The sequence below is a fragment of the Oncorhynchus keta genome, chromosome 6 (genome assembly GCF_023373465.1).
Source record: "Oncorhynchus keta strain PuntledgeMale-10-30-2019 chromosome 6, Oket_V2, whole genome shotgun sequence".
NCBI lineage: Eukaryota > Metazoa > Chordata > Actinopteri > Salmoniformes > Salmonidae > Oncorhynchus > Oncorhynchus keta.
The window spans coordinates 17,968,103-17,986,536 of NC_068426.1; the positions used below are offsets into that span (position 1 = coordinate 17,968,103).

Genomic DNA, 18,434 nt, shown 5'->3' on the forward strand with positions numbered 1-18,434 from the left:
CCAATTTAACTTAATCCAGTAAGCATAACATAATTCACTTTTGTTTCCTATTCTACAGGCATAATGGGAATGAATACACACGTATCATCATCAGCATAGCACCTTGTACCTTCTCCTAGTTCCTATTAGTGGAATGTCAATCACCTATTTACCTTATAGACTATGAGCACAGCAAAATAATGCACATTCCTCAAGCTTGCCATTTAACATACACTCTTAGAAAAAAAGGTGCTTTCTAGAACCTTAAATGATTATTTTTCTGTCCCTATAGGATAACTCTTTGAAGAACCCTTTTTTTGGTTCTAGGTAGAACCCTTTTGGTTCCAGGTAGACTGCTTTATGTAGAACAGCTCCACAGAGGGTTCTACCTGGAACCCAATAGGGTTCTCCAATGGGGACAGCCTTAGAACCCTTTTGGAAACCTCTTTACTAAGTTGTCTTCAACAACTACCCGCCTTCCCACCAATCGAGCCTGTACTCGATTGAACCGTAATCACGGCATTATTTTCCAACAAGGTTTTATATGACACAGTTTGTGTGTGTGAGAAACAGAAAAACAGAGAGAGAAACCATTATAAAGGTTATCGTTGCCATGCACACCAAATATATACAGCCTGCCTCATTCTCTCTCTACATTCAGACTACTGAGGCGAAGACAGATTCAGGTTGGATATTCAACGGATTATTTGCCTGTAGTTTTCCTTACGTCCACCAAAGGCAGTTAGGGACCTTCATCATAGTGACAAATCAAAATGTTCTAATTTCAAAAGCTCTTTAACACATTACTCCTAAAACTTCTAAAAACTGGTTCTAACATCTCGCACTATTTAAAATTATTTATTCAAATGTTTGAATTTCAATAGCTCCTTGGTCATGTGACCCTACTGACTTCAAACAAGGTTCAGAATGTCCAATGACTATCCTTCTATATTGCACACCCTTTAGTTTGTCCCTTTTCATCTCATACGTTTCTGGTTCATCCATTCCAGCGCATCCCTAATGAGATTACGAGGCATTTGGCTACCTCAAGAGACTCTTAATTATGTCCCGCCGTTTACCCCCGCTTCATTGAATTTCCTCACTTTGACATGAGGGGGTCACAGCCACCCCAAAGGTGGTTTGAGCGCGACCGCGAAGGGTAGCATGTTCCAGTCAGATATAATCAAATTGACATCCATTCGAGTCACGCCCAGTGGTATCATCTGAGGCTTTTCTGTCTTACAAACTGGGCAGTTGCCCGCTACTAACCTTCAGCGGACTTTAACTGGATTTTTACACCCAATTGACATCAAGTGCCAGTGCAATACTTATAGGCTTGAGAACCAAATATCCCTCGCTGTATCTAGCGGCACCATCGGCCGGATGTTCGGAAGAAGTAACAGAAAATAATCCCCTTTTAATAATTTGCTTGCCTAGTCAGCCCTCCGGGACAGAGCCATAGGAACCACCTTTACCAGCACTTTGACATGAGGCAGTCACTGTCACCCCACGGGTGATTTGAGTGCGACCGCGACAGGTGGGTACGCTCCTTTGAATTTCATCAAGTTGACATTCTGTGATCTGTGCCCAGTGGGAACCTAGACTTCTTCCGTCCATTTTATGGTTCCGCAGCAAATCAATGGGCGTGGATGGTCCTACCCACATCAGATGTACGCCTCCCTCCCCAGACAAGCTGGAGATACCTCTCCCCACTCCGTAGGTCATGAGCCAGATCCATTCAATGCCCTATCACTGCGGGGCCAATGGGTTTAGGCTCCGCCTCAAGTCTAGTGAGTGTAAAGGAGACCACCCCACCTACAATGTGTGGGGCTGGCGAGCGCCGTAGCTGGGGAGATCCACGAGAAGGGCCTGGCGCACGTCCAGAGTTGCCGCCACCAACCGCCGGACCTAACCCCTCACCAGTCCGCCTTCAAACCCCCGCACACAGTCCCTTGCGAGACCGCGGACGAGAGACCGCGAGATGAGCCGCACAAAAAACTTCCAATAGTGGCGAGAGGAGGGCAATGGAGCGACTGCTCCCCAAGCCGCAGCTCGAGCCCAATCCGACCGACCGAGCCCTTAGAGCCAATCCTTATCCCAAAGTTCCGTCTCTTTTTTTCCAACTTCCCTTACCTACATTATTATAACATGCCAGAGTCTGTTCGCCTTGGAGACCTGCTGCGGATACGGGTACGGCCCGGTGTGAGATTCACACCCTCTCCCCCAGATTTTCAAGGGCCAGGGATAGCTCACCAGACAATAAAGAAACTGCAATGCTTTCCAGGGCTTGGGCCCCTTTCCCGGGGCAAACCCATTCCAGGGCGCCCTGCTCATCACAAAGAAAAGAGAACTCTCCCAGGGGATCGGTCGCGTTACCGCACTGGATTCCTCGCCGCGCCCGTCTCCGCCAGTCCGTGGACATTCTGAAAGTAGTTTAAGGTCAGTAGGTCACATGACCAAGGAACTATTGAAATTTGAAAGTTAGAAAAATTAATGTAAAATTGCGTGAGATGAAAATTAACATACTAAAGGGTGTGCAATATAGAAGGGTAGTCAGTGGACATTCTGAACTTCGTTTGAGTCCAGTAGGTGCCATGACCAAGGAGCTATTGAAATTACAAAGTTTACAAATTTAATGGAAAAACGTGTGAAATGAAAATGGACAAACTAATGGGTGTGCAATATAGAAGGGTAGTCAATGGACATTCGGAACCTTGTTTGAAGTCAGTAGGTGACATGACCAAGGAGCTATTGAAATGTAAAATTGAGAAACATTTATGTAAAAACGTGTGAGATGAAAATGGACAAACTAAAGGATGTGCACTGTGTAGGCCCACTGAGTGTACATTCTTAACCTTGTTTGGAGTCAGTAGGTCACATGACCAAGGAGCTGTTGAAATTTGAACGTTTGAAATATGAATGTAAAAATGGATGAGATGAAAATGGACAAACTAAAGGTTGTGCAATGTGTAGGCCCACTGAGTGTACATTCAGAACCTTGTTTGAAGTCAGTAGGTCACATGAGCAAGGAGCTATTGAAATTTGAATGTAAAAAAAGTTAGTACTTTGTTTACGCTCCCTAACTAATTCAACTCGGAATCCAAAATGCTGCTTACATTTCCACGTTTCATTAGCGTTGGAAAGTGGATTAATGTCCAAATCGTGAAAATTCGTAATGTGCAGCAAACTGCTTTCATTTAGAAATTACAGTTTGTGGGTAGCCTGACATATACTTTAAAAACTTAAACAAGCCCTTTCCACCACCAAAACAAATTCAGTCCTCAACCCTATGTCAGAATCTTAAGATCCTTGTTTTGACAGCTGGGATACTTGCATTATTCATATTGTTGGTGTGTTTGTGGCTTCTGTTTTTGCATGAGCGCAGAGAGCTGACATTAGAGATGAGTAATTCATAGACTTGACTTCAGGCTTCCCCGGGGGAATCCAGAGTAACATCTTCATTTCTAAATCAGAGGATTATTAGAAACAGTACCCAGGAAACAAGCACACCTCGGTTGTAAACACAGACTTATTGAACTATGTTTAATGCTGCCACACAGAGTATTGTACAGCACAGTGGCAAGACAAATCCCATCAAAACAGGCCACGCAATAGGAAAGCTGCAAGTATCCCATAGACCTTGAGGGATTATATCATATCAGTATATACAGCTTTATAAAATGTACTTCAAACATAAATATGTTATATTAAGAACGATTCATTAAATTCAGATATTGGATTGACTCAGTATTCAATGGTAGAAAGACATAAGAGCCAGTAATCTCTAATATCTATCAGCCTGTTGTGGTATTTATCCATTTTCTTCTTAAATAAAATAAAAAAGCGGGAATTTATGGTGGTAGTTAAGCTTTATTAATAACTTCCCTGGTGACTAATTACCAGTCTGTGATTGGAGGGCTGTTTGAAAGTCTGAAATAGGGCTGTAGGTGATATTGTTCATGCATGTTTTAAAAAATCTTTAGGCAATTGCACAAAGTGGAATATTTACAATGCCAATGTTTACAAAGTCTGACAGAAGACCTATATTTCTATATTCTAACATATCCTATTGCAAAGTTCTGTGTATCAAAGCCATGCTCCAATCGTACCAATTTTGTCTGATAAACACTCCTAACACTCCCACTCCTCTCATTAGACTACAAACACGATTGTACTAATGGACAAATCTCATCTCTGCACCATGGTGGCTTTTTTCTTCTCTAAAGAAACCTGAGCTTCATTTAATTAACAAGACTTAACACTAAGGTATTAGGCTAATGGATTGATATTAAAATCATGAAGAATACTAATGACAGTTAAGTACTTGACCTCATTCTGTGGGAATTTGTGTTCTCCTCCGCCTCGTGTTCTGTCATGCTGGGAGCATACACTAACCCACGGTGAACCCCCTCGTCACAGCAAGCTCACCAAACATCCCAAATTAAGGGGATTATGATGGCGCAAAAAACTGAGGGGAGAGGATCAGCGATCATTAGCTATGTTACTGGGAGAGAGCCTGAGCCACACCTGTATAAACTAATTATGTTGCTGAAATGTTCTGCAAAAGTGGCTTTACCGTTTACTTGTGGGAGGAGGGCAGAGAGCCTAGGTGATGGAGGAGCCAGAGATGAGCGATGTCAGATACATTAGGTCTGAATGGGTGGAGGGCAGAGAGCCTAGGTGATGGAGGAGCCAGAGATGAGCGATGTCAGATACATTAGGTCTGAATGGGTGGAGGGCAGAGAGCCTAGGTGATGGAGGAGCCAGGTGGAGGGCAGAGAGCCTAGGTGATGGAGGAGCCAGAGATGAGCGATGTCAGATACATTAGGTCTGAATGGGAGGAGGGCAGAGAGCCTAGGTGATGGAGGAGCCAGAGATGAGCGATGTCAGATACATTAGGTCTGAATGGGAGGAGGGCAGAGAGCCTAGGTGATGGAGGAGCCAGAGATGAGCGATGTCAGATACATTAGGTCTGAATGGGAGGAGGGCAGAGAGCCTAGGTGATGGAGGAGCCAGAGATGAGCGATGTCAGATACATTAGGTCTGAATGGGAGGAGGGCAGAGAGCCTCGGTGATGAGCGATGTCAGATACATTAGGTCTGAATGGGAGGAGGGCAGAGAGCCTAGGTGATGGAGGAGCCAGAGATGAGCGATGTCAGATACATTAGGTCTGAATGGGAGGGCAGAGAGCCTAGGTGATGGAGGAGCCAGAGATGAGCGATGTCAGATACATTAGGTCTGAATGGGAGGAGGGCAGAGAGCCTAGGTGATGGAGGAGCCAGAGATGAGCGATGTCAGATACATTAGGTCTGAATGGGAGGAGGGCAGAGAGCCTAGGTGTTGGAGGAGCCAGAGATGAGCGATGTCAGATACATTAGGTCTGAATGGGAGGAGGGCAGAGAGCCTAGGTGATGGAGGAGCCAGAGATGAGCGATGTCAGATACATTAGGTCTGAATGGGAGGAGGGCAGAGAGCCTAGGTGATGGAGGAGCCAGAGATGAGCGATGTCAGATACATTAGGTCTGAATGGGTGGAGGGCAGGACACTGAATCAAACATTTATGACAGACTGCCACACAGGCACATTTCTAATAGCAAGGAAGCACACTCATGAGGTATGATTATCTCCGGGGTTAACTCCCACCTTAAAAAATAGAACATTTGAACATAGCCATTTAAAATATGCACTTTACAACCCATCTAGAACTCGGTGAACAATACTGGCTCCCAGTCTCTTCTCTCTAGTCATTCAGCCTCATACATTTCCTCTGCCCCAGTCCTGGCTGTACATCACATGGCCATGGTCAGCACCTACAGGTAGACTACCCTGGTGCATACAGAGCAATTAATCAGCGCCCGGAAACACACCCCAACTTCTCATCATAAGGAGCATATGGCAGCTCTGAGGCCCATCATCCATCAGTGCAGTAATGCTACAGAATAGTACACTACTCAGTATCTAAACTGTGAGGCTGTGCAAAAGCATAGATTGCAGGCTTTAGAAGAGATGTAACTGTTTGAGTAACTATTGACTCAAAATGTCAAAATTATTAACAGTGTGGCATGTGAACGATTGGACACACACGTTGTCCTCATATCTATCAATTTGTATCCATTAGGGGATTACGCTATTGGCAATCAATCAATGTGCACCGACTGATTGGGTAGGTTAGGGCCGTTCCTGTCCGTTTCAATTAGAGTGGGCCTTATCAACTATCGATCATCTGCCTTTTACACCCCTGCAACTGAATATGTACATTATTTATACCTAACGAGTGTTGACTTTCAAATTGTCACAATTATTGAATTGTTTATGTAGAAACATTTGTCTGCCATTTTGATTCATTTTTCACGCTACTCTTCATAAGAATAGAGCACTTGAACAGAGCCGCACACTAAGTCTAAGATGCACCATTGCACACAAGCTCTATTATCAAAACATTAAAATGACAAAGAGCGAGACAACTCTGTAATGCTCTTTTAATTTCTTTCAAAGTCCTGTCACATTGAAAAGACATGAGGTTACACTGAATTAGTATTTGCATGATTTAAAACTGATCATCAAAAGACAGAGACATGAGAAGGATGGCATAACTGCCACAGATCCCCAGCAAGATTCTAGAATACAAATGACATTACTATTCAACATAAATCGGTAGTAATGTTAACGCTTACAAGACATCTACGTATAAAGCTCATTAACATTTGTTTTTCCTATGTAGAAGTCTCCTACTTGACCTAGATAACTGTGCGTACTGCACGCAAAAATTATATTTTACGCACAGAACCAATGTCGCTCGTAAGATAACAGGCTCAATCGTTGCATTCTTTAGTTGTTGCATTACTGGGCTTAAGTCCTATGTTTCACATACAGGAGTTAGAAGTGTAAGAAACATCTGATTACTATGGCTTGATACAACAGGTTGGTAAACTATTCTCAAGAGATGATTTGTAATGTCGTAGATTATAGACGTTACTTAATCATGACAAGGCTATGATTTTTCATGTAAAAACAAAACAAAATCAATAACATTTCTCTTTGCACTGCAAATACTGTATTACATGACAATGCCTAGTGTGCTCACGATTATCAACACCCCAGATGTAAACAGACACAAAGTGGTTACCATGACAGTTGACAAAACAACACCCACCAGCACTCAGACAGTAGCCTCATGTACTGCAAGGACACACCATATACACAAGTAACATTCAACTACTTTTAATCTCTACACTAAAAACAAAGACCAATTATTTTGTCATCGGTTATTCGGGTCAAGTTCCTATGGGGTCTAAAAACAAATGCCCCTTAGTAATCCATTACCACAGATTGAGAACATGACACTACCCCCTTACAACCTGTAAATCTCACCAGAGTCCAGTCAGTCCCAATGACTACCAGAATGACTAAGTATGTCCAGTTATGTAGGATTCATTTCTATTTTAAAAAGTCACAGCAAGTTGCCAAAATATCAAGCGTGTATCAGAATATCAAGTATATTGGCGTTCATGTACAAAGCAAGGTAGTTGGTCAAAAAAATTTGTTATTTTAGGTTCAGTGTCTAAAAGAAGAGTTTTGGTCAACTGAGTCACTTGTGTTTCAAAAATTCATAGGCCATCCACTTTCAGATGCAAAGGAAATGTACAGTAAAAGCTTTACTCTTTATAATGGGTTGGTTGAAAATGAGTGAAAGTAATGCAGTGATCAGTGATGAGTAGATGCTTAGAACAGCTTTACCCAGTCAGTCAATATAGTGAGATGGAGGGAAGAGAGAGGACAATTAGGATGGAAACACTTCCTATGCTTGAACACCTATATTATTACTGTAACGACCCTGGGTCTATTGATGTTAACTTTCATTTTTCTATTTAAACATATCAGATGATGACACTCATGGAGGTGATGCTCGTACAGGGATGGCCTAAATACTATTGTACAATTTAAAACATGATTAGCCAAGATTAAGAGTTTATATTACATAACATCCCAGAATGTCAACGGCTTATCAATTGCTTTACACTTATTTATTGCATCATTCATCTTCATATTGGCATAGCCTCAGCAATATAACTCTTCAGGAAAGCGTTAGAGAATGACGTATATTGATTAACATGAATATATGAATATGAAAACTCCTAGATTTTATTCCCTTCCAATGGTTAATGATTGTACTTATCAGTTTCTAAAGTGACAGTGGATTACCGTACATATCACAAGTGCAATCACCACAGGAAGCGCTCCAATAAACAAACATTAGTTCATTAATTGATTACAATCATACTGTATATTTTTTTTCCAGAATTTCAAAAATAGATACATTTCTCTCCTGCCTGCCTCTTTTCAACAGTTGGAATTGTACTTTAGCGTGTGAGACTGAAGGGGTTAAGGTTGTGCTCAAATGAAAGGTTCCTGTCCTACTCGGTGATCTCCAGGATGAGGTCGTCTCCCTCCAGGCTGCTGTCGGTGTTGACGTAGATCTTAACCACAGTGCCAGAGAGGGGAGAGTTGACCACTGTTTCCATCTTCATGGCGCTGAGCACACACAGAGGCTGGCCCTTCTCCACCGTCTGGCCCTGCTTCACCTTCACTTCCACAACCTTACCCGGCATGGGAGCCCCCACCTGGCCACGCACATCCTTCAGCGCCTTGGGGTGGAAGTGCATCTCCTGGAGAGAGGGGCAGAGAGAGAGTACACTTCGTGAGTTTGCAGGAACACCAATGTGTCGATTGAGATATCTAATGGGGAGGTTAAACAATTTATAAAGCAGTGAGAATATCTTTAGTGTTATTTGTCATTATGCGTTTTAAGCATGCAACTATGTACTGTCTATGTACTGTTTACATACCCTACATTACTCATCTCATATGTATATACTGTACTCGATACCATCTACTGCATCTTGCCTATGCCGTTCTGTACCATCACTCATTCATATATTTTTATGTACATATTCTTTATCCCTTTACACTTGTGTGTATGAGGTAGTAGTTTTGGAATTGTTAGGTTAGATTACTCATTGGTTATTACTGCATTTTCGGAACTAGAAGCACAAGCATTTCGCTACACTCGCATTAACATCTGCTAACCATGTGTATGTGACAAATACATTTGATTTGATTTACTGTACCTTCATGGCCAATGTATCCTTGACCAGGACAGATCTGAGTGCTCCGTTCAGCTCAAAGAACACCTCCCTCTGGCCAGCCTTGTTGAGGTCTCCCAGGGCCAGGGCTTTGATGTGGAGGGTCTTCCCTCGCTCCAACTCCACCTGACAGACACAGAAAGTGTGATCCGAAGAAAATAGAACATAAGCAAATACAGTGCCTTGCGAAAGTATTCGGCCCCCTTGAACTTTGCGACCTTTTGCCACATTTCAGGCTTCAAAAATAAAGATATAAATCTGTATTTTTTTTGTGAAGAATCAACAACAAGTGGGACACAATCATGAAGTGGAACGACATTTATTGGATATTTCAAACTTTTTTAACAAATCAAAAACTGAAAAATTGGGATGTGCAAAATTATTCAGCCCCCTTAAGTTAATACTTTGTAGCGCCACCTTTTGCTGCGATTACAGCTGTAAGTCGCTTGGGGTATGCCTCTATCAGTTTTGCACATCGAGAGACTGAAAATGTTTCCCATTCCTCATTGCAAAACAGCTCGAGCTCAGTGAGGTTGGATGGAGAGCATTTGTGAACAGCAGTTTTCAGTTCTTTCCACAGATTCTCGATTGGATTCAGGTCTGGACTTTGACTTGGCCATTCTAACACCTAGATATGTTTATTTTTGAACCATTCCACTGTAGATTTTGCTTTATGTTTTGGATCATTGTCTTGTTGGAAGACAAATCTCCATCCCAGTCTCAGGTCTTTTGCATACTCCATCAGGTTTTCTTCCAGAATGGTCCTGTATTTGGCTCCATCCATCTTCCCATCAATTTTAACCATCTTCCCTGTCCCTGCTGAAGAAAAGCAGGCCCAAACCATGATGCTGCCACCACCATGTTTGACAGTGGGGATGGTGTGTTCAGGGTGATGAACTGTGTTGCTTTTACGCCAAACATAACGTTTTGCATTGTTGCCAAAAAGTTCAATTTTGGTTTCATCTGACCAGAGCACCTTCTTCCATATGTTTGATATGTCTCCCAGGTGGCTTGTGGCAAACTTTAAACAACACTTTTTATGGATATCTTTAAGAAATGGCTTTCTTGCCACTCTTCCATAAAGGCCAGATTTGTGCAATATATGACTGATTGTTGTCCTATGGACAGAGTGTCCCACCTCAGCTGTAGATCTCTGCAGTTCATCCAGAGTGATCATGGGTCTCTTGGCTGCATCTCTGATCAGTCTTATCCTTGTATGAGCTGAAAGTTTAGAGGGACGGCCAGGTCTTGGTAGATTTGCAGTGGTCTGATACTCCTTCCATTTCAATATTAATCGCTTGCACAGTGCTCCTTGGGATGTTTAAAGCTTGGGAAATCTTTTTGTATCCAAATCCGGCTTTAAACGTCTTCACAACAGTATCTCGGACCTGCCTGGTGTGTTCCTTGTTCTTCATGATGCTCTCTGCGCTTTTAACGGACCTCTGAGACTATCACAGTGCAGGTGCATTTATACGGAGACTTGATTACACACAGATGGATTGTATTTATCATCATTAGTCATTTAGGTCAACATTGGATCATTCAGAGATCCTCACTGAACTTCTGGAGAGAGTTTGCTGCACTGAAAGTAAAGGGGCTGAATAATTTTGCACGCCCAATTTTTCAGTTTTTGATTTGTTAAAAAGTTTGAAATATCCAATAAATGTCGTTCCACTTCATGATTGTGTCCCACTTGTTGTTGATTCTTCACAAAAAAATACAGTTTTCTCTATGTTTGAAGCCTGAAATGTGGCAAAAGGTCGCAAAGTTCAAGGGGCCGAATATTTTCGCAAGGCACTGTATATTGTAATCAGACAGTTCATGTCAAATTAATCACTTCTCATCCACACACATGTTGAGACTGACCTCAAACTCCTCAGCAATCTTGGGTCCATCGAGGAACAGGCGTGTGTTGAGGCAGTCTACGGGGCCAAACTGATGGGTGAACTCCTTGAACTCCTGGAACACCTTGGGGTACATGGCTGCTGACATCACATCCTCAGGAGTGATGTCATTTCCGTGCGTCTCTCGCAGCTGTTTTTCTAGGGCCTGGAAGTCCATGGCGGGCAGAGAGGCACCCGGGCGGCCCTCCACCCGTGGCATATTCTTCAGCACCTGGGGGCAGAGGTTAGAAATCAGCCACTAACAGGCCAAAGGGAGCTGGGCAGGCTACAAGCAACGTTTGAATATCACAAGTAAACATGAGTGTAATAATGAATTAGGATAATGCTAGGCATCTGTTGGAAATGAGAAATAGCTGCTCCATAATGGCTGTACCATTCCTTTGTTATACATGATGTATGCTAAGCAGATGGCCTATTTATTTATGAACTGAAAAATAAATTACTCAAGTGCCACTGTGCGTCCAATGGAAAACAAAACAAGAAGGGGAACTGCATTGTGCACTGGTGATGGGAGGCACAAATGTGTCCTAGGAAATAATTGATCTTCCAGAGAAATGCTTCTGGGTAATTGTGGTTCTCTTAGAGATGGGGAAAGAAATTAGATTTCTTCACATTTCAAACAGAAACATGTGTGTGATAGAGATCCAGGGACAGTGGAGACAAAAACAGGCAAACTTCTCAAGTATTTCTCTGACTTTAGGGGATGTGCCCTACTAAAAAGGCCTTTTCTGCTCGTTAAAAAAATAAATACTGCAATTTAAGTGGAGTATAATATACTCTCAATGTTATAACCATCGAGTGCAAAAACCTAATAATCCTTTAATACAGAATGTGGGAATACAAATCCTGTCATTATGGTTGGCATTGAAATGGCAGATATAGAATAGTTACATGTTTCCACATACGGAGTGTACCCCATTCCCAAGGGCAAGCTATTGATTACTGTAAGTGCAGCTGCCCCGACTGTTCTCAATTGAAAGCATTAGTCCAGTGTGTTAAAAAGAACAATGTTGTTTGGATGCTGAAAAAAAATAAATAAATAGGGCCTTGAACTAGGATCTATTGGGAATTTGTGAAGTGTGTGTGGTGTGTGTGTGTGTGTGTTACCTTGGACCTGAAGGGCTCAGGGAAGCCTCCGTGTGGGATGCCAATGTGACCCTGCAGGAACTCCACCACTGAGAGGGGGAAGGAGAGCTCATCAGCCCTCTCCTCCACCTCTGCCCTTGTCAGAGAGTTCTGCACCATGAACTGGGCCAGGTCACCCACGATCTTCGAGGAGGGGGTCACCTGCATGCGGGGAGAGGTGGAGAGAGACAGATGTTATCCACAACATTACTGGTGCTACAGCCCATCTGTCATAGACCATGGTATTTCACCCTAGTAACTTCCAGGCTGGTGTGCAAATTGGAAGTGAACAGAAGTGTGGTAGTCAGGAGAGGAGCGAGGGGTGAACAGAAGTGAGGTAGTCAGGAGGAGAGAGAATGAAAGAAAGGAGATAAACAGAGCGAGAGCAAAAGAAGTGAACACAAGTATGGTAGAAGGGGAAATAGTTTGAGAAACATGATTTTTTTTGCAGCTAAGACGACAAGACAAGGGGTAGCAGAGAGGAGCAAATGAATAGAGAGGCATAATGAAAGCAAAGTAAGCGTGTCTGCTATTGAACAGACACTCAGACTGATTGCCCTGTGCCTGTTTTATGGACAATATTAGACGGAAACAAAGGAAATGGAGGAGGACAAGAAGAGAAAGTCAACTATCGCTGATCATTTAATTAAGACCTAGGAAATGAAAGCCAGCAAGGCGAGACTAAACACTAAAAGATACCATTGATTGGAGAGATCAGACAGAAGCTTGCAGAACATAACAGATAAGCTTGCTCAAAGCGCCTTGGTTAATCTGACTTTAGGCTGCGGTGAGATCAACGGCTCTCCTTTCTGCAAACGGATTCCCATTTTGTTTTATTTTGTATTTGAGACAGAGCCTCCCTCACACACACACACACACACAGTTGAGAGAGAGTGAAAGGAGGATGGTGAGTGAAGGAATTAAATGGGCAATTCATTCAGCAGTTCAAACAGACTTTCCTCCACAAATCAGAATACTTTTAAAAATCCACTTCCAGAGAGAGAATTACAAAGGTGTTTGATCACTTAATTTGAATAGGTGGCCGGTTGCCTCACCTTGATGAGGTCACCCAGCAGCTTGTTGGCCTCTGTGTAGGACTTCTTCACCTCCTTGAACTTGTGCCCCAGGCCCATGCTGTGAGCCTGGAAGTGCAGGTTGGTGTACTGGCCTCCAGGGATCTCGTTCTCATACACATCAGCATTGCCAGACTTCATAGTGGCTGTACAGTCAAAGGGTGCATAGAGCCCGCGAGCAACCTCCCAGTACTCACTGTAGTCATAAACATTCTCCAGGGATATCCCTGTCAAAGAGAGGGCAGGACAGAGAATAATGACACTGAGATATCAGGGATAAATACACTGAACAGAAATATTTAAAAACGCAACATTTAACAATTTCAATGAATTTACTGAGTTAGTTCATATAAGGAAATCAGTAACTTCAAATAAATTCATTAGACCCTAATCTATGGATTTCAAATGACTGGGAATAAAGACATGCATCTGTTGGTCACAGACACCCCCCCCAAAAAAAGTAGGGGTGTGGATCAGAAAATCATTCAGTGAATATCTGGTGTGACCACCATTTTCATCATGCAGGCAGACGCCGAAATGCAGTCAGGTCAAGACCCTGGTGAGGACGACAGTTTGTGCAGAAACTCTTTGGTTGTGCAAACCCCAGTTTCATCAGCTGTCTGGTCTCAGACGATCCTGCAGGTGAAGAAGCCGGATGTGGAGGACATGGGCTGGCGTGGTTACACGTGGTCTGCGATTGTTAGGCCGGTTGGATGTACTACCAAATTCTCAAAAACATAGTTGGAGGCGGCTTATGGTAGAGAAATGAACATTAAATTATCTGGCAACAGCTTGTGGTCATTCCTGCAGTCAGCATGCCAAATGCACACTCCGTCAAAACTTGAGACATCTATGGCATAGTGACAAAACTGCACATTTTAGTGGCCTTTTATTGTCCCCAGCACAAGGTGCACCTGTGTAATGATCATGCCATTTAATCAGCTTTTTGATATGCCACACTTGTCAGGTGGATGGATTACCTTGGCAAAGAAGAAATGCTCACTAACAGGGATGTAAACTAATTTGAGAGAAATAAGCTTTGTGCATATTCAAAATTTACAGGAGCTTTTATTTCAGCTCATGAAACACTCTACATGTTGCCTTTATATTTGTGTTCAGTATATATGCATCTATAGATGCTGGTAGCACAAATACCAAGCAAATACAATGGAACAATCTTGTTAAACATATTGTATGTGGGAGACATGCCAGAGAATACATTAAAGTATATCAGTGTGGTTCCAGCCACTTAGGTGTTCACTGGCTTCCAAAGCAGGAACATCAGTCAGTCAATCAATGCGCCCTCTTTGCTGCCAATACATTGCGAATGCTAATTTACCCAGAAGACCTATCAAATTGCGGTAATGACAATTACCTCCATGCTTCAGCTGACAACACATAAGTCAAACAGACCCCCGCCCCCACACACATTCTCCCTATCCTATCCATCTCAGAGACAAAAGAATTTTAAGCATGGATATTAGCATCAAGCTTCCCACTCCATCCATAAACATCTATTGGTACATAGATGTGTAAACATCAGCAGAGAGGAGGAAAAAGAAAAAAGAAAAGCAAAGGAACGAGAAAGCAAGGGAGCAAACGTGCGAGCGCGATATTGACCACAGTTCCTGTCCCTCAGAGGACTAGAGCCGACTTAAAGATGATCTATAAGCATCACGGGAGAGTACAATGGACCTTTGCCAGAGGAAAGCTCATGATGCAGAGATCAAATATGGATGAAAAGATTACAGGAGTGAAGAGCTCAGAAGTAATTTATGAGCAAAAGCATATGAATGAGAAGATGGGACCATGGAAAAGAGGAAAGGTGAAAGAGCAAGATTAAATGAGGCACTTGAGGATTTTCAGCAAACAAGTACCAATAAGTACTTCCAATTTTGTATTGTTTTATTTCACCTATATTTAACCAGGTCGGCCAGTTGAGAACAAGTTCTCATTTACAACTGCGACCTGGCCAAGATAAAGCAAAGCAGTGCGACAAAAAACAACCGAGTTACAGAAAAATCTATATACAGTGTGTGCAAATGGAGTAAGGAGGTAAGGCAATAAATAGGCCAATAGTAGCGAAGTAATTACAATTTAGCAAATTAACACTGGAATGATAGATGTGCAGATGATGATGATGTAGAAATAATGGTGTGCAAGAGCAAAAAAAGTCAAAAACAATATGGGGATGAGGTAGGTAGTTGGATGGGCTATTTGCAGATGGGCTGTGTACAGCTGCAGCGAATCGGTAAGCTGCTCAGACAGCTGATAATAAATATGACCAAGGCAGTAGTAGGTCAGAGAGCACTTTGAGAAGTAAGCGAGGGTATGAGTGGGAAGAACTATCAATTAGAGCAGTCTTGTCATCCTATCTCATGCATGAATGCCCAAATAGTAGCTTATTTGGAATGAATTTGGAAGTTATTTTACAATAAATGGATAAATATTGTATGGAATATACGGCACTAAAGCGCAACACAGAAGGGAAATGTAACTAGACACCGAATTTTCTTGGGCAAATGACATCCGCCTGACATTTCAATTACCTAGGCAGCCTTGTACTCAGTGAAAAGGAGCAGGAGGCAGAGACTAATGAGAAATAAACAAAAAGAACACGTCTTTTTCCCCTGAATGTGAGCATTCTGATGGGATTCTGACTGAAATCACACACACACACACACTGACAGGACATCTTCTAGTTATGTTTTTTGACCTTGCACAGCAATTACCTGAATGAGGACATTTGGAGACCATAGATGGGGTGGCAGGTAGTCTAGTGGTTAGAGCGTTGGGCCAGTAACCAAAAGGTTGCTGGATCGAATCCCAGAGCTGACGAGGTAAAAATCTGTTGTTCTGCCCCTGAACAATGCAGTTAAACCACTGTTCCCCAGTAGGCCATCATTGTAAATAAGAATGTGTTCTTAACTGACTTGCCTAGTTAAATAAAAAGGTACAATAAAAATTAAATATATATATTAAATGCACAAGTCCTGAAATGGAACATTGGAACCAGCAAAAGAAAGATGCTAAATTTCACCTCTCGACTGTCTACACTTTCAACAACTCGCATCCAACAAAACAATGTCATTTTAAAAAACGACTCCATTTCACACCATTCTTCTAATTCGGTCCTGCCACGTTTCATTTTCTAAAGAGGACATTTAGTTAACTGGATTAGAATGAGAAACAATGAACTCGCTGGTAAGTGCTCAGGTAGCGCTGTATTCCCAAACAGTAAACCAGTATATGGTCAAGTCATTTCAGAGCAGCTGCTACCTCCATACTCCTCATGACAAATTCATTATATTCTCAAGTGTTGTTCAATTAAAAACAAACAGCAACTCCATTCTTTTATTGTCAGCCACTTTGTTTCAATAATTAAGGATTTAAAAGTAGCTAATCTAAGCCTGATTCATTGCGAACAAAATATGTAGTTATTAAACCCTTGTATCATATGGCAGGATTAGATTAAATGCTCATCAAATTTGCCATTTCCTCTGCTGCTCTTTGTTCATCGAAACAACATGAACGAAAGAACAGCCTTTCACCTTGTCCACCATCGTTGATGAATCAAAGCACACGGTAACCGTCAGTCACGGCTGGTGGCAGCGTGATAACAGGCAACACTAGCCTGCAGCTGACAGATTCCCTCCTGAATAACACAAGGGCAATGATCTGGTCTCACCACCGTTCCCCTAGCAACAACATGACTGGCTGCAGCCAGGGGAACATGGTTCTGACCACAATCCTGTTCCCACGCAGAGGCAGAGCTTCACGGAGGCTTGCAGGCCAAGGTCATTACAGCGGGTTAAGACTTTCCTGCTGCTGTAATGTCTCAATTAACTGAAGGTCGCAGGGTTGTTTGTGAGCTGCGAAATGACAGTTGTGTGGTGAACTTCTTTCTGCCCTTTCTGCCACTCCCCCCCTGCCTTTTCCTCTAGTTCCCTCTCCGCTTCCCTGCAACAATCATGCTTCATTTGGCCCTTTTTACATTACCCTCTACACATGAACAGTATTACCTCCCATGTGTACCATGTTCTCTGGGTTATATCCATTAAGACCGTTTGTTTAACTCAACCGCAGTGTAAATATGCACGAAGCATCAGCATAATTAAATTGTCACTAGCTGTTGCAGTTGGTTCTACAAACACATTTTGAAGTGTTATGCAGAGCCATCTAGGCAGAGTAACCTCCGTCACAAACAGAAAATGGATCTTTAAAAACACTTGAGGATGTCATATGCACATCGAGGTGGCAAAAATGCCAATTAACTACCCATTTCTACAGCCATAAACAGCTGGAGTCAGTAGCTACATTTTCATGACTTGTCATGACTGCATAATGTGGTCATGTGTTGCTGCCTTGCTATGTTGTTGTCCTAGGTCTGTCTTTATGTAGTGTTGCGTTGTCTCTCGTCGTGTTGTGTGTTTTGTCCTATATGTGTGTGTTATTTATTTTTAATCCCAGCCCCTGTCCCCGCAGGAGGTCTCCTGCCTTTTGGTAGGCCGTCATTGTAAATAATACATTTGTTCTTCACTGACTTGTCTAGTTAAATAAAAAGGTGAAAAAATATATTTTTTCTCTGTATTTGTTTTTTCTCTGTTGCTTTTCCTTGTCCTTGTTGACTGTAGCATCCTTTCATGGGGCTAAAGGTCTCAGCCTTTTACCTTTTTAAATGCTCCGACATAGCAAACAAAGAACAGGGAAAAAATGGTTCACTGCTCCCCCCCTGTGTGTATACAACCGGTTTGCAATAGCAGACCTTGGCTGGCAGCTCACTTTATTTTCCCTCCATTCAGAGGGTCGGCAGGTAGTCTAGTGGTTAGAGCGTTGGGCCAGTAACCAAAATGTTGCTAGATCGAATCCCCAAGCTGACAAGGTAACAATCGGTCATTCTGCCCCTGAACAAGGCAGTTAACCCACTGTTCATAGGCCATCATTGTAAATAATCTTTTGTTCTTAACTGACTTGCCTAGTTCAATAAAAAGGTCAAATAAAAATTGTCTGGCAGCTCACTTTATTTGCCCTCCATTGGCTGGCAGCGTACTTTATTTGCCCTCCATTGGCTGGCAGCGCACTTTATTTGCCCTCCATTGGCTGGCAGCGCACTTTATTTGCCCTCCATTGGCTGGCAGCGCACTTTATTTGCCCTCCATTGGCTGGCAACGCACTTTATTTGCCCTCCATTGGCTGGCAACTCACTTTAT

General features: G+C 42.6%; 1 protein-coding gene and 1 long non-coding RNA gene across 6 annotated transcripts in view; one reads left to right on the forward strand and one right to left on the reverse strand.

Annotated features, from left to right (window-relative positions):
- Positions 1-369: 369 nt before the first annotated feature.
- On the forward strand, positions 370-5,506 carry LOC127930741 (uncharacterized). 5 transcript variants are annotated; one of them, XR_008139161.1, is made up of 4 exons: positions 370-4,710; positions 4,747-5,050; positions 5,107-5,286; positions 5,358-5,506. It is a non-coding gene; the product is annotated as an uncharacterized LOC127930741 (long non-coding RNA). The 5 variants fall into 5 exon arrangements; XR_008139158.1 differs by having other exon boundaries at positions 371-4,730; positions 4,838-5,020; positions 5,077-5,286; XR_008139160.1 differs by having other exon boundaries at positions 373-4,710; positions 5,175-5,286.
- A 935-nt stretch (positions 5,507-6,441) lies between these two features.
- Positions 6,442-18,434, reverse strand: part of LOC118385128 (pyruvate carboxylase, mitochondrial-like) — a 97,660-nt gene continuing 85,667 nt past the window's right edge. Inside the window, exons 17-21 of the mRNA XM_035772011.2 lie at positions 13,207-13,451; positions 12,134-12,313; positions 10,989-11,237; positions 9,108-9,248; positions 6,442-8,645 (exon numbers count right to left, since the gene is read on the reverse strand). Of these exons, the coding sequence (XP_035627904.1) occupies positions 8,394-8,645; positions 9,108-9,248; positions 10,989-11,237; positions 12,134-12,313; positions 13,207-13,451 (1,067 nt within the window). The 3' untranslated portion in view covers positions 6,442-8,393. The remainder of the gene's footprint in view (positions 8,646-9,107; positions 9,249-10,988; positions 11,238-12,133; positions 12,314-13,206; positions 13,452-18,434) is intronic.